The 16,879-nt window shown below is 43.9% G+C and overlaps 1 protein-coding gene across 1 annotated transcript in view; it reads right to left on the bottom strand.

Moving 5' to 3' along the window:
* Positions 1–786: 786 nt before the first annotated feature.
* Positions 787–16,879, bottom strand: part of RSPH14 (radial spoke head 14 homolog) — a 168,696-nt gene continuing 152,603 nt past the window's right edge. Inside the window, exons 6-7 of the mRNA XM_043989497.1 lie at positions 15,863–15,999; positions 787–1,047 (exon numbers count right to left, since the gene is read on the bottom strand). Coding sequence (XP_043845432.1) covers positions 809–1,047; positions 15,863–15,999 — 376 coding nt within the window. The 3' untranslated portion in view covers positions 787–808. The remainder of the gene's footprint in view (positions 1,048–15,862; positions 16,000–16,879) is intronic.

Raw genomic sequence — 16,879 nt, 5'->3', positions numbered from 1 at the left:
ACCAGATGGGTTCTGAGGTCCTGTCTAGCTTCAAATTCACCAGCCCACAGTGCTTTACTAATCCCTATTGGATTTCATTTTATTTGATTCAGCCCTACTCTTGTCTGCTGAGATCTTTTTGGATTTTGACTGTCATTCAGTGGGTGAACTGTCCCTCCCAATTTTATATAACTCCAGAACCTGACAAGCAGGCCACCTCTGCCTCCATGCTAGTCTCTGCAGGGCCAAGCCAAGAGTCAGCCCGGTACTCTGGTCTCATTTGGAGATAACACCCCTGGACCAAGGTCTTAAGAGGGACATGTGTTCCCTCCAGGCACCCCAAACCACCTTTCCATGCATCTCTGTGTGTCTGTGAGCCAGGCTATTTGGATTTGGGCTGGCATCAAGGCAGAGCGCAAAGAAGCCCAGGAAATCGGGGTTGAGTGTGCCTACCACCCACTTCCCCTCTGAGCCTCTCAGGTACTGTCCAGTACTAATCCAGGAGCCTGTGAGTGTATCCTAACTCCTACATGAGCAGGAATCTTCTCTCCAACATGTCTGACAAATGATCATCCAGGAGCCCATGTGAATGCTTGTGGTCCTGGGGGAGATCCATGTAACCCTCCACAGCCCCATCCCACCTTTGGCTAGCTCGAATTGGTAGGAGGCTGGGACTAAGGACCTCTGCCTTTCCACACCTCCCCGGATTCACCTGTGACTCTCTGGGGCGTGGCTAGAATAAAGCATGAGGCATAATGGTTATACATTCACAATCATTGTTAAAGCCTTTTAAGGATGGGGCTTGGCCCAGCTTGGGGGGTCTGCGACTTTAGGGCTTCCATTCGATGACCTTGGTGGCAATCTGGGCCGCCCGGCTCACAGCTGGAATCGGGTTGTTAATCAGTGCCTTGAATCTGTTCACTTCCGGGAGCAGGTCTCGCCGGCCCTCTGGAGCCTCTGCCAGCATGGTTAGAGCTTTGATGGCATTCAAGCGCACCTTGACCACATTGATGTCCAACAATTTCAGCAGAAATGGGATCGCTCCTGAGTCCAAGGCAGCATATTTGCCTAAAAATGCAGAGATTTGCACACACACACACACACACACACACACACACACACACACACACACGGAGTGAGCTAAGTCGAGAGAAATAGACTGTGATATACCAACACACCAACATATTGATTTGATTCACAAATATGCGACATATAAACACTCAGCTATGCAAACACACGGCCAAGGATTCTACACTCCGGTACCCAAAGATACACAAAGACAGGCAGAAATGCAATGAAGCATACACACAGATACATGCAGAGTAACACACGGACACACAAAGGCACAGGTGCATATACAGATGTATACACAAAAACACACGTATACAGACACAGGGATGTAAACAGATACACAACTACAAACCCTCACACATCCTCAAAATTAAAGACCTGGAGATATGCAGGTGTATACACACACACACACACACACACCATACACATATACTGAGAGATGCATACTCAGACAGGTCTGTAAATGCAGGCTTCACTTGGTCACTTCATTCCTGGATTCCCATCCAGGCTATGATTAGATCAGGTGTGGCCTTCCCCAAAAAGGCAGGTATGTCAAGAACCCCAGAAAGGTCTATAATTCAGCCCCCCACTTCATGACAAGGAATTCAATTCAGGTTAGGGATTGTCTGGGTTGTCCAGAAGATAAGGCATAAGGCACAATTATCATACAATAGGTTGACTCCCAGTTAAGATGATGATGTAGAAGGTAGCTAATGACTCCAGCTCACTAGAAATACCTGAAAAGGACCAAGATAGATACAATAAAGAAAACTGAGAAGAAACAGAAGCTCCTCCATACAAGCTCTAAGCACCTCTTCAAGAACAAAGGAAAGTTCCAAAGGTCTATTCTTTCCTCAACTTCTCCTTCCCAGCCCCATACAGTAATAGACATCATTACATACTCTTCGTGCTTTTCTTCCCTAAGTATTTCCTGTACCCTGATTTTAATTAATATGTAAAGAAACTCAGGATTGGTCATGAAAACTCATTAAAAGGGGGAATAAAAGAAACCAGCGGTTAGCTGGAAATGCATAAAATTTCAATTAGGACAGTGAGTCAAACCTTTCTATGAATGTTAGGAATTTTCCTAACTGGAGACTGTAGGATATTATAATTGTATAAATAACTTTTTGTCAAACAAAAATATCATAAAAGAGTGGAGAAATGGAGCAGGTGGATCTGAAAGCCATTATTGCCCCTAGGCTAAAAGTAAGCTGTTATAACAGGGCGTGGCTGATTAAGTCCTAAGCCTGGACTTGACAGAGAAGCATGGAGTAGAGGATGTCATAACCTAAATCAACACATCACAAGTAGATTATTAGCAAGGCCTAGCAAGACTCAGCTCTATCCCTTTCCAGAAAGGAGAAGGGAGTAAAAAGGGTTTGGTACCAGTGGGCCAACTCTACCCCCTAAAGAACCATCCACTAGGATCACATAAACACTGAAATTAGAGCTCTTGAGGGGGAAACAGTAGAAAGAGAATAAATAGCTTTGAACATAATGTAGAAGAGCTCACCCAAGAAGTGGACTCCCAGAAACAAACAGAATGGAGCAATCAGGTCTCAATAACTCCACAAGACAACAAGAAATATTAGAACAAAGTCAAAAGATTGAAAATATAGATGGTAACTACATTTTAAAACTTACCTGAGATACCAGTGAAGGGGAGATCATTTAAAAGCATTCACCTCCCTAAAAAGCACAACCACACAAAAATCCTGGATAGTACATTTCATGAAATGACAAAACTTCCCAGATCTGGAGGGCAAAGTGAAAGTAGAATCTACCAATCACCTCCTGAAAAAAAGTGTAAACTGAAAACCCCTAGAAATGGTCAGAATAAAAGTATAGAACTTTCAAATCAAAGATAATTACTGTGAGTAATCAACAAGTATTTGATAAGTACTCAATGTGCACCTTGTGCTATGCTAAGTATTAGAAATAAAAAGAAAAACAAAAATGTTCCCTGCCTTCAAGGAGCTAACAATCTAATGAGAAAGGCAACATGGAAATAACCAGTCACAGACAAAGTATAAGCTGAGTAGAGAGAAAGTAATCTCAGAAGGGGAAGCACAAGCAGCTGGGAGGGAACCAAGGTGAAAAGGTAAAATGAGCTCAATCTTGAAGGAAACCAGGGAAATTAAGAAGTGTAAATGAGGAGTAAGAGCATTCATGAAGGGGAGAAGAGATATATAGAAGGATAGTTATGAGGGCTGGTTGGGTCAAGTAGATAGATAGATGCAAATAGATATACATATATATTTATGTTTATGGTGAATATTGATATTTGTGATTTGTAGGCAGCTGGGAAGGAGGCAATAGGGGAAAAGTGGAGGGAGGGAGAGAGACAGAGAGAGACAGAGAGAGAGAGAGAGCAGAGGAGACAATAGGGAGGACAGTGCTGGAGAAGGTGGGAGGGAAGGGGATCAGGGTGTTTGTAGAAGAGTTGGCAAGGAGAAGGGCTACTTCTTACAATGGAAGAAAGAGATGGGGGAGAAGATTTCTGAGATGAGGAAAGGATAAAGGAAAGCTATCAGAACATGTCTTTGTTTTTTCAGTAGAGTGCCAATCAATTAGAGGGTATGGGGAAGTAGAGGTATGAGAGGCTTAAATAATGACAAGGTCTATAACAGCCACCATGGAGAGCAGATTATGGAATCAATTAGGAAGGAGTAGAATTGTTTTGCTGCAGAGAATCCAGTTGTGATTTTACAACATAAATTTGTGGGGGACCCAATTGGAACAGTTTCATGATTTCCTTCCATTCCATTCAGCAGTACAAGGAAATGGATAGAAAGAGTAATTCAGGGTTGGCATTTGACAAGGTGTGGTTGAAAATATGATAAGGGGGTAAGGGTATTGACAGTAGAGGAGATGGAAGAGTTTGGCTTACCAGGGGTCAAAACAGGAAAGGGATGAGAGTGTAGCTAATGATGGCCTGAGAAAGTAGAACTGAGGAGCCAAAGGAATGAAGGTCCCAGTAAAGATGAAGAATAGGGCTAGGGTTGGGGTAAGTAAAGGGTACGGAAAGAGAATGATAAAAAGGGGATTATCTTTGATAAAGGAATTTTAGAATCCATATTCCACATAGAAGTAGAATCCTTGAATGAATAAATGAATGGTATGACTTTCTCTGTCTATAGTTTAGGGGGATTGGAGGAGTAGGTCATAGAAACTGAACAGACTGAGGAACTTGGAAATGAACGAGCATCATCATATATGTTGAAGTTTCCTTGGATGAGGGCAAGAGTTGGGGCAGGGAGAAAGACGGTGAATTCACTGAGGGACAAAGGAGAGTGCCCCAGGGATTGATAGATAATGACTATCAGGATCCTGATTAAGTGATAAATTTTGATGATGTGAACCTCAAAAGAGAAGACATTGCTGAATGATGGTGAGAGAAGATAAAAGTGGTCATGAGAGGGTGCAGCTAGGTGGCGCAGTGCATAAAGCACTGGCCCTGGAGTCAGGAAGACCTGAGTTCAAATCCAGCCTCAGACACTTGACACTTACTAGCTGTGTGACCCTGGGCAAGTCACTTAACCCCAATTGCCTCACCAAAAAAGTGGTCATGGGAAACAAGGAGTATTTGGGCACCCTTCTTGCCAAGACCAGGGAGTTGCAGGGTACGAGGGAAAGTGTAATCAGTACTAGAAATGTCATGGCGGGGGGGGGGGGGAGGAGGCAGATCTACATGTGCCAAAATATTGGAAGAGTGAGAAAAGAGGAGATTTAAGATGAAAATAGACGGATCTGTTGTGGAGTGAGTGTTACAGAAGGCAGAGGAATCCAGAAAAAGCAAAACCCAAAGGCTTATAACCAAGAATACGTTATCCCTCTGTAGAAGAAAAATTCTCTGTTGCATTTTCACCAAAGTCCATCAGACATACTTTATTAATATGCAATTTCTGCTTCAAGGATGAGGTCTAAATGAGCAATTTCTCCTGTTAAGTGTATTTTTCTCTGACCTGAGCAATGTACACTTCACATTAATAGTATAGTAACCATTGAACAAAAGCCAGATAAAGCAACTGTCATTTTGTTTGTATGTTTGGTCTTTATTAGGGTAACAGTAACAATATTGAGCCGTCCTCTTGGATCTGATCCACCCTCCTGGATCCCTCTCTTCGACAGGCAGGGCAAACATATGGGTTAGCTCATGATTCATTCTATAATACACCGAGGGATACTCCCTCTATCTAATCAGTGATTCTGGTCACTTTGAGCAACTAAGTATATACCCGATCTTGCTATGATCCTTCATTTTAGGGAGCCGAGAGGAGTTAAGAACCCCCAGATCAAAGGCATTGTTACAATATCAATTCTTAATATTTTATAAGTGAGGCCATCATGCTAAGTTGTTTCTACGTTCCTCCCTTCTGTGCTGAGCACAAACTAATCCTGAGCAAGCAGGGTCTCCTTAATTCAAGGATCCAATTTTGCCCCAGCTCTCCTGGTTTTTTAGGCTGCCTTAGATCTGTAGTGAGATACCTTTAGCCTCATTGGTTCAGTATAGGAGCTGTGGAGCTCTCTGAAGTTTACCTTAATACAGCGGATGCAGCAAAACAGTTAGATGAAGAGAGGAACCATCCCCGATGCTCTAACATCATATCGAGCGGCATAACAGAGTATAGAAATTGCTTTGTACCTGTAGCAAGTGATATCAGTGGGGCATGGGAAGCTATGCAGCGGGAGGAGGTAAAAACCACACTCTGGACTCTCCAATCCTTCAATCCCCTAACAAAAGGAGCCAGAAAGCTTTGGAGATTAGGAACCAAGGCGGTCTGATCAAAGCTTAAAGGTAATATTAACCCTCTGCTTTGCTGGTCATTAAATTGTCTGAACCCCTAGACCACAGCCATTGAGAATGGACGTTCTCTATCCACTGATTGCTCCAATATAATGATCTCATATGAGGGTGTGTTTCCTAGTCTTTGGCCAGCCCAATAAATCTTGTACAGCCACCACATCCTCATTTCTAATCTCTGTGCACCCTACACCTAAATGGGTATGGAGGCCAGAAAGTCCACAAAGTTCCTATTCCCTAGAAAATGTGTGGCGTTATTCCAGGAGCCCTTGTGAAATGACTCGGCTCCCTTTTGGAATTGTTCCTCCCATCCCTTTCCTGTGGGTCTCCACAAGTCATAAGACTCTATTAATAGGGTGATAGGTCTGGAGGTACATTGGGAGTGGCTGCATGCCCAGACTGATAACCTTCAGGCAAAACTGCACAGTCATAGGTCAGAAGAGATTCCTGATTCATGACATAGATACTGCCAGGTCAAGAGTGAGGAGCGAGGCTGTCAGATGCAGCCCACAGGCAGGCATTCAAAAACTCCTAGAATTCAGAGAAGGCTCTGTACCATTGGAGTCTCTCAGCCGGATGGACAGTCTTCACTCATTAAGAAGAGAAAAGTTCTTATGGAGTTGCTTCCTACACAAATGAGTAGAACACTCCCAAACCCCATCTGGAGTTAATTTAATTGGGGTCCTCTTAAAAGTTCAGTGGCTTCTAAAGGGAAGAATGCTATGTGATGATAGCTAGAACAGACGGATGAATCAAGTGAGAGCTTTTTGAGGATGGGACATGATGTTTGTAGGCAATAGGGAAGAAACCAGTAGTAAGGAGATAATTGAAGATAAGTGAGCATGGAGATGATTGAGGCTACTTACTCTGGAAACTTGACTTGCCAATGAGAGCAGAAGTAGGCCTATAGAGGTTACAATGTGTAAAACATGCATTAGAAACTATTCTGAAGAGCAATTTGGAAATATGCTCAAAGGACTATGCATACCCTTTGAACCAGTAATACCACTACTAGGTATATATCCCAAAGAGATCATAAAAAATGAAAAGGACCCACATGTACAAAAATATTTATAGCAGCTCTTTGTGGTGGCAAAGAATTGGAAACCGAAGGAATGCCTATCAATTGGGGAATGGCTGAACCAGTTGTAGTACACCAATGTCATGGAATACTATTGTGCTGTAAGAAATGATGAGCAGGCAGATTTCAGAAAAACTTGGAAAGACTTAAGTGGAATGATGCTGAGTGAAGTGAGAAGAACCAGAAAAACATTGTACACCACAGTAACAGCAACATTATGTGATGATCAAGTGTGATAGACTTAGCTCTTCTCAGCAATACAATGATCCAAGACAATACCAAAGAACTCATGATAGAAAATGTTCTCCACATCCAGAAAAAAAAAAAGAAATGTGGAATCTGAATGCAGATTGAACCAGAATGTTTCTACTTTTTTGTTGTTTTTTTTCTCTTTTGATGTTTTTCCCTTTTGTTCTGATATGTTTGATGTGATTGTACATATATAACCTATATCAGATTGCTTTCTGTCTTGGAGAGGGGGGAAGGAAGGGAAAGAGGGAGAAAAATTTGGAACTCAAAATTTTATAAAAACAAATGTTGAAAACTATCTTTACAGGTAACTTGAAAATAATAAAATAATTTTAAGATTTTTTAAAAATTATGCCATGACAAAAAAAAAAAAGCAACACACATTAAAGAGTTAGACAACAAAGTGCTATGTAAATCATATAGTTCAGGCAAAAAAAACCAGGACCATTTACAAAATGACCAATTTTGGCCATCCTGCTAGTTGCATTCAGAAATCAGCACAGAGTGGTTATTGCTTTTATTTGCTAATTGGGGTCCTCTTGATTAATAATTATTAATAAATTATAATGTCCCTGCTACAAAGACTCTCTCTTTCCTATGTTCCCTCTTCTCTACTCCCAGATGGTGAAGATCACCCACAATGTGGGTGCCATGAACTGAAATGGGAGGAGGAATACCTTCCTCACTCCCACCCCCTTTTACCCTAGCTCAAGTCTCAGGACGGTTTGGGATTTGACACTGGGGACTGTTCTCTACGGGAACTGTGCTAATCTGTAAACCTAACCCCTTTCCTCTCCCCAGAGACTGATGAGGTGATATATAGGGGAGTAAGTTTGTATATTTATGATAATACCTTTGAATAAATATTCCTTCATAAAAGCTAATCTCACCATTGGTGGTTTAATGGCACTGAGGCACAGGGGACCCCTCATCAACTACTCAGGGAACATTACCTGTGAGGGCTGGAGTCCAGGGGAGAAAGCCCCTTTCAGAGAACCCTGGGGGAGGTGTGAAGTGTAACTTGTCTGGCCTTCAGGCAGTTGTGCTACCCCAACTACATTTAGATCGAATCCCTTTTCACCCCAGTCCCTGAATGATTAACCCAGATTAATTGTTCTCTCCTTATGCTGATTTGGGATTTTGCCATCTTCGGGGGCGCACACTGATTCATTTGTTAACCTGACACTTTTCTGATTTCAAACTATTTTTCACCTTCCAATTGTGGTGCCCCCTCTCGTCCTTCTCCCAAATCTGTCTCTTTTGCACATCAGTACAATTTTCTCCATGCAGATGTTCATATCCAAATAACTTCCCTTGGGGCTACATGCAGTGCATTCTTCGGGCAGTTTCTCTAATCAACTGCATCATTTTGTTACTAAATGGTTAGAAGGGATAGAGCAGGGCAGTGAGTGGCGTAGTGAATAGAGCTTCTAGTCTCTTTGCCAAGAAAACCCCAAAAGGGGTCCTGAAGAGTTGGACACAACTGAAACAACTCAACAACAAGGCAAGAAGGGAAGCATCTGGGTGCAGAGACACAATTGCTTTTCTTGCCATTATAAATCAGCCTGGAAAGGGTTTTCTTATCTGCAATGGCAGCTCCAGTCTAATGCTTTCTTTCTAATTCCTTTGCATCTAATTGATTAGACAATTCCATTCTGCTAAATCATTCTGAACGGTCACACCATTCATAAAGTAGAGACCTTTCCTCCAAAATACTCGGTTCCCTTTGGCCCCGAGCTACCTCCTTTCCTCAGAACTATGTCCTATGAGGCAAGAAGACAAACTTCCTTCTCCGAGGTAAAAAGAAGGGGGGAGTGACCAGAACGATCCTTGCAGGAGAGGGATCTTCAGCATGACCTTTGACTGCAGAGGCCTCAGAGGCTTCTTCTCATTGGAAGTCACTGGAAAAAACAAGCTCCTAAAATGGACTCTAATTGTGTGAGGGGCTGAACGCCTTTTTAACGAGCAGCTTTCATCAGAGACGTACACAAAGGCCAAAGGCCATCGCTTTTGTGCCAGCAACCCCTTATTCACATATGTGGAGAGCTTGGGGGAGCACTCATCTTTTAGCTCAAACAGTTCTTCTCTCAACGCTGCTCATTCCAGCTACTTCCATCCCATTGGTCCATGAGTTGGAAGGTTCTGAGGCCCAAAATCAGGTGAAACATTAGACTCTTGCTCTTCCTGGGGCTGCTCCGTTCCCCATCCTGGAAGCCCCTCCAAACTCTGACATTGGGAGACTTCATTCTGACTGGATTTGACCTGACCTGGGAGAAATTGAGCCTCCAAACTCACTGACCTGAAGGGGTCTGCTTCCAGCCCCACTTGCTCAGAGCCTCTAACCTTAACATCTTAATGACATCCCTGGATGGCAAGACCTCAGGCTAGGCCTCACCCAAATGCCAGGGGGCTCAGTGTTATTGCAGCAGCCCCAACTGTTGCAGCATTCTTGCAGCCCTCTCCTGTTTTGTCAGGGCAATCTTACAGGCGCAACTAGGCTATATCGAAACACAGAACAAGTCACATACACAAACAGTATGGAGAGGAAACCAAACTTATCACCTAACTAAGGTTTCATTTGCCACTTACCTGGGAGCTGCAGATTCACAAGGCTGATGGAAATTCCGGGAAGGGGGGGCAGTTAAGTACCTGCTCACTAACAAGAATCATGACTTAATCTTAGACTAGTCTGAGGTGCAAGAAGCAAGTAAGGAAAGTGTCCCCAGCACAAGGTCGCAGCTATGGGCCAATCCCCATCTTCAGGAGCAGCTTTGGTCCAGTCATACTGAAACTGGATTAGCCCCAGACGAGGAAAAGACATCTATCCTGGTGTGGTTTGTAACACAGAAGGTGGCCTCAAAGATGGACGTGAACAAAACAGATGCAATGAAAAGACACCTCAGTGGGCTGACAGTCTTGGGCCAAAACACAAAGTAAAGGGGTTTTGTCCTACAGTTCAGTAACTTGGAAAGCCCCCAGTTCCAGCACCCACTAGAAGCCATCATTGCCCTGAACTGATCCACCTAGAAATGCTTGGTGGCCAGCTGCCTAGAAGCATGGGGCATTTTTGAAACAGAGTTATCCAGCCTTGCTGACTCCAAATGAAATATGACCATTTAAGAGGAAAGGCCAAATCTGCCTGACAGACAGAGGTACAAGCAGTCCTGCTTTGAGGGACAAAGAGAGGCCCAAGTGGGTCGAGTTTCCCCTGCTAAGTGGAATTCTTCCTGACCCAGCCAATGTATGCTTCCATTTTGTAGGAACCTCAAAACAGGCCACAAGTCCACAGCATCACAGAACAAAAGTGCAGTTTAGGTTTGGGTCATTGTTGCTTTATCAGAGCAATAGTTATATGAATGTTTGAGGTGAATCCTGCAGATGATCCCTCTTCTGAGAAAATTAAAGGGTTTCCTCTTTTGGTCTGCTCCAGGATAAACATACAGCTTACCTCTCATGATTCAGTCCAGATGAACTAAGGGACACTTCTTTTGGGTAACAAAGGGATATGCTCACTTGTTCTGAATCCCTCTAAGCTGCTCAGCGCAGTCCCTACCTTGATATGGTTCTTGATTCCAGGGAGCCAAGGGAGGTTAAGAACATCAGACCAAAAACCCTATTAGAACATTAATTCCTAATGTTTCATAACACAACCGAGGCCTTAATGGTATATGTTTACACACTACAAAACTTCATAATATCCTGCAGACAGGGTGGGAATAGTGAATGGAATTTTAATAGAAAAAAAAGGCTTCCAAGAATTCCTCATGAAAAGACCCACAGCTGAGTAGAATATTTGAAATGTAAAACGTAAGAAAACAGAGATTTAGATAGCAAAACGTCTTAAAAAGCAGGATCCAAAATATGTTGTTTACAAAGAACACTTCAAACATAAAGATTCACACAGAATTAAAATGAGAGGCTGAAACAGAATTTATTACGCATCAGGCATGTTTTTAAAACTGGGACATCGGTCATACCCTAGGGCATCAAAAAATAGACATGGTTAAAAGAAATAAGCAGAGAAACTACGTAATGCTTAATAGCACCATAGATAATGAAATAATATTAATACTTAACAGATGTACATCAAATGACACAGTATCTAGGTAAAAATTAAAGGAAAAATCACAGAGGTATAATTGTTGGAGACTTCAGTGAGCCCCTTTTAAAACTAGGCAGATTTAACAAAGAGACAAGGAAGAAGATAAGTGCTTCAATGGAATTTTAGAAATGTTTGCTAATAGATCTCTGGCAACTACTGAATATGAATAGGAAGCAATATAACGTTTTTCATTTATGCATGCCACTTTTACATAAATTGACCATGTGTTAGGCACAAGAATCTCATAAAAAATTTAGAAAAACAGAAAATATTTAACATGTCCTTTACCTGACACAACTCAATAAACAATCTAATCAATAAAGGGCCTTTGAAGAAAGGAGTCAAACGTACAGAATAAATCATTTTAATCCTAAACAATTGGTGGGTCAAAGAACAAATTATAGAAATCATAGATAATTTCATCAAAGGAAATGACAACAATGAGACAATAAACCAAAACCTTTGGGATACAGCCAAGGCAGTCCTTGGGGAAAATTTATGTCTCTAAATACTTTCATCATCAAAACAGAGAAAGAATAGGCTGGTGTACTGTTCATGCAACTAATAAAAGCAATACATTTTTAAAAATTCAATCTAAACAGAAAAAAATTGTTGTTGTTGTTGTTGTTCAGTCATTTTTCAGTCATGTCAAGCTCTTCATGACCCCATTTGGGGTTTTCTTGGTAAAGATACTGGAATAGTTTGCCATTTCCTTCTCCAGCTCATTTTACAATTGATGAACTGAGGCAAACGGGGTGAAGTGACTTGCCCAAGGTCACACAGCTATTAAGTGTCTGAGGCCAGATTTGAAGTCAGGAAGATGAGACTTCCTCACTCCAGGCCGGGCACTCTATCCACTGCATCACCTAACTGCCCCCAATAAAAATAATAGAAATTCTGAAAATCAAAGAAGAGATAAGTAGAACTAAAAACAAAACAAAGTACTGAATGACAAAGAAAACTACAAGTTGTTTTTTAAAAAACAATAGTGGATAGAGCACCAGCCCTGGAGTCAGGAGTACCTGAGTTCAAATCCGGCCTCAGACACTTAACACTTACTAGCTGTGTGACCTTGGGCAAGTCACTTAACCCCAATTGCTTCACTAAAAACAAAAAAACAAAAACAAAAAAAAAACAATAAAAGATAAAACATTAGCTAATCTGTTAAAAGGGAGGAAAACCAATTTATTAATATTAAAAATGAAAAAGGTGAATTAACAAAAAATGAAGACAAAATGTGAAATTATTAGCAACTATTTTGCCCAATGAGATGCCATAACAACCTAAATAAGGCAGATGAATATTTTCAATTACTATGCAATCACCATCATCATTAGGATTATCAAGGGCAGGGTTTTGCCTGGTCAGTCACAGTTGAAAGGCTCTTGTCCTACCAACATCTTACACCATATACCGAGATAAAGTCAAAATGGGTACATGAGTTTACATAAAAAGTGTGCCATAAGCAAATTAGGAGAGCAAGGAAATAGTGTACTCAGATCTATGGAGAAGGGAAGAATTTATGACCAAACAAGAGATACAGAGCCTTACAAAATATAAAATGGACAACTTTGATTATACTAAATCAAATAGGCTTTGAACAAATAAAACCAATGCAAGCAGGATTAGAAGGAAAGCAGAAAGGTGGGAAACAATCTTTACAGTAAGTGCCTCTGATAAAGACCTCATTTCTTAATGCTGGAGGGGATGTGAAAAAAATAGACATACTAATGCACTGTTGGTAGAGTTGTGAACTAATCCAACCATTCTGAAAAGCAATTTGGAAATTATGCCCGAAGGGCAATCAAACTGTGTATACCCTTTGATCCAGTAATAGCATTAGCTGATCTGCATCCCAATGAGATCATGAAAAGGGGGAAAGGACCTCCGTGTACAAAAATATTTATAGCAGCTCTTTTTGTGGTGGCAAAGAATTGGAAATTAAAGGAATGCCCATCAATTGGGGAATGTTTGAACAAGTTGTAGTATATGATTGTGATGAAATGCTACTGTGCTGTAAGAAATGATGAGCAGACAGGTTTCAAAAAAACCTGGAAGGACTTACATGAACTGATGGTAAGTGAGAGGAGCAGGACCAGGAGAACATAGTACACAGTAACAGCAATGCTGTGCTAGGATCAACTGTGAACAACTTAACTCTTCTCATCAATACAATGATCCGAGACAATTCCAAAAGACTCATGCAGAGAAGACGGTTTTCACTTTACTTTTCCATGGTTCTTTTCTTTTGGCCTGTTTCTTCTCTCACAACATGACTAATATGGAAATATGTTTTACACGATAGTACATGTATAACCTATATTAAATTGTCAACTGTCTTAGGGAGGGGGTGGAGAGGGAGAGAGATCATTTGGAACTCAAAATTTTAAATAAATGAATGTTAAAAATTGCCTTTCCATGTAATTGGGAAAAATAAAATACTAATTTTTTAAAAGGTCACAAGATGACTTTGGTTGCGATCTGGTCTATTCGAATCAAGTCTGGGTCCTACTCCATCAGCAGATTCTCAAACTTATCCAACTCCTTGAATACCTCAGCATGGTCCTCAGGGGCCTTTGCCGGCATGTAAGCCCCTTCAAGGCACTCAGGAGAAGCTTCCTCTTTCTAACCTCCAGCATTTTCAGCAATGGAGAGATTGCCTTAACACTGAGGGCAATGCATTTACCTGCACATGCAGGGCACTAAATCAGCACATAGGTATGTTCCTAAACAATAGCTTAGATCCACACAAACACACAGACCCACAGAGATACAGATACAAATATGCCCAGGGATACATATACATAGCCAGAGTCCAGAAAGACAAAGATACATGGGGACACAGAGAAACGCGCCCAAAGCTACACAGATACCAAGCAAACACACACACACACACACACACACACACACACACACACAGAGGCATGTGAAGAGATACACACACATAGATGTCCAGAAACAGAGATGCACAGACACATACATACATACACACACAGAGATATATGCATAGGCCTGAAAAGAACTGTCACAACCCTAGAATTTCCTAACTTCTCCCCAGAACAGGCATCTTTCTGAACAAATACTGGAAACTCAACTCTGCCTTAGTCTCACCAACCCACATTAAATATGTGGGCTCAGGACAATGACAGGCGTGTCCCCCTATCTGACTGGGCCCTCGGGGTGCCTTCCGTGGCCTTCTGAGCTCACCTCTCAGGGGGCCTGGGCCAAAGACAGTGATGGGTTAAAAATGGGGTCCGGGATCGCTTGGTTATGATCTGGGGTAGAGGGAAGCTCCACTCTTGCTTGGATTTCCCCGACCCTGTGACTGGATCATGTGTGGCCGAGTCTCCTCCCAGAAGGTTGGGGCTGTCAAATACCCTAAAAAGGTCTACAAGGCCACTCTGGGGACAGTAATAGCAGGTTGGGGGAGTCCCTAGAGGCCGCACATAGCAAACTGGTGGTGTCAGGCCCCTTGCTCTTTGGGGTCCGCCCACACGTCTTTAGGGCTAGCCTCTCACCTCAGATGCCCCAGTCCTCCAGGATCCATGAAGTGTCTCCCCCAAGGAGGATTACCAACTGAGCTGCTAAACTTAACTCCTAAAAGGCATCAATGGTTGACAACTCCCCAGAGTCTTCCTCCCAGTGGAATGTGGTCATTGAGGACTCTGGAAGCCCCTGAACAGTGCTCCAAATGCCAAGGAAAGAATCCTGCTGGTGACATGTCGGGCATGGGGTGGGCACACAGCTTCCAGCCCATGGGCACAGCTCCGGGCTAGAATTAGGGGGTTTATTCATAGGATTGATGGTTTAGAGCTGGGAGGCACCTGGGAGTCCTTTGTTCCCGAGAAGGGACTTTATGAGTGGCCAGAGCCCCAGAGGTGACAGTGAGCGGCAGAGCTCAGGAAGGGAGCCAGGTCCTCCTGCTGTGGGTCTAGGCTGCTTCTCTCGGGGACAGAAGGAAGCTCATGCAGAGGGGTCAGGCACCCTGCTCCTGGATCTAAAGTGGCACCTGCTCTGCAATGCACAGAGCTGCCTGGGGCAATGAGAGGTCAGACAACATTGCCCGATCCCCGTCTTCCCTACTCCTGGAACAGCCCCTGTGCATACCACACCTCGGAAGGCAGCCTTTGCATACTGCTTTTGTGCTCCCTGTGTGAGGCAGGCTCCGGCCAGTCTGTACTCAGTCACCTCTCCAACCTGCATCTGGAACCTCGGACCCACTGGAAATCTCCAACCCCTGGTCGCTGCTTTCCCCTCCATCTCCCCCTGGCCTTGGGCCCCTTCCTATAGTCCCTGCAGCTGGAACCTTGGACCCACTGGAAATCTCCAACCCCTGGTCGCTGCTTTCCCCTCCATCTCCCCCTGGCCTTGGGCCCCTTCCTATGGTCCCTGCAGCTGGAACCTCGGACCCACTGGAAATCTCCAACCCCTGGTCGCTGCTTTCCCCTCCATCTCCCCCTGGCCTTGGGCCCCTTCCTATGGTCCCTGCAGCTGGAACCTCGGACCCACTGGAAATCTCTGACCCCTGGTCGCTGCTTTCCCCTCCGTCTCCCCCTGGCCTTGGGCCCCTCACCTGCAGTCGTCACCGCGGCAAACATCAGTGCTCCTGCTGCGTTGGCCTTCACGTCTATATCCGGGTCATCCAGGAGCATCACCAGGAGGGAAATGACATCATTCTCCCACACTTTGTTCTTCCCCTCCAGCGGCATGCTGGAGGAGAGAGAGTGTCAGGGCCCCAGGCCAGCCAGAGGGGAACAGGCTGCACCTCGGGGACCTCAGAACACAAGGGTCTTTCAGGGCAGCCACAACAACCGTAAAGGCGAGCGCACTCAAGCCCTTTAACGGGCACCTCACTCAATCCTCACCAGAACCCTGGGAGGTCAGGGCTGTGATCACCCCCATTTTCCAGATGAAGAAACTGAGGCACGGAGAGGTTACACTGGCCATCAGACAAGCACGCGTGATGTGCTCCAAACATGTCAGGAACAATGGCGACTGTTAGGAAGCAGTGGGGGGGGGGTCTAATACAGGTCTCTGACCAGCCACCTGCTTTAAGCCCCAGAAGGGGGAAGGGGGAGGGCTCATGAGGAACAGTCCAGGCCCTTTTGCCTTAGAAGTGGGGGAGGGCAAGGAGGGGGAATGCTGACCTAGGAGGGAGAACACCAGAGCTCTAGTCCAGGCTCTGAGAGTTCCTAGCTAAGTGACCATGGGCAAATTCATTTCCTCCTCTGAGACTCCATTCCCTCATTTGCAAAATGGGAATAATTACACTTCTCCTACCTGTTTCATGGAGCCATTATAAGAAGGGCACAGTGGGGAGCAAAGGGGGTGGGGGGGAGGCAGAAGGGCAGAGGCCAGAGAGATAGGGCGAGCCTTTCTGTACTTAGCAAGGCCGAACAAAGGTCATTAAATAGCCCTGTTATTTAACAGAGGGACAAAGTGGAATGCCAGGACATAAGGGGAGCTGTCTAGGATGACCAACAAGACTTGAACCCAGACCCTGTGACTCCAAAGCCGCTGCGGCCTCCCTGAGTTATCTTAGGGAGCAACTCATCTCATTTTACGGATGTGGCCACTGAGGCCTACCCCC

This window comes from Dromiciops gliroides, chromosome 1 (assembly GCF_019393635.1).
Source record: "Dromiciops gliroides isolate mDroGli1 chromosome 1, mDroGli1.pri, whole genome shotgun sequence".
Classification (NCBI taxonomy): domain Eukaryota; kingdom Metazoa; phylum Chordata; class Mammalia; order Microbiotheria; family Microbiotheriidae; genus Dromiciops; species Dromiciops gliroides.
This window is presented reverse-complemented; position numbering and strand designations above follow the sequence as displayed.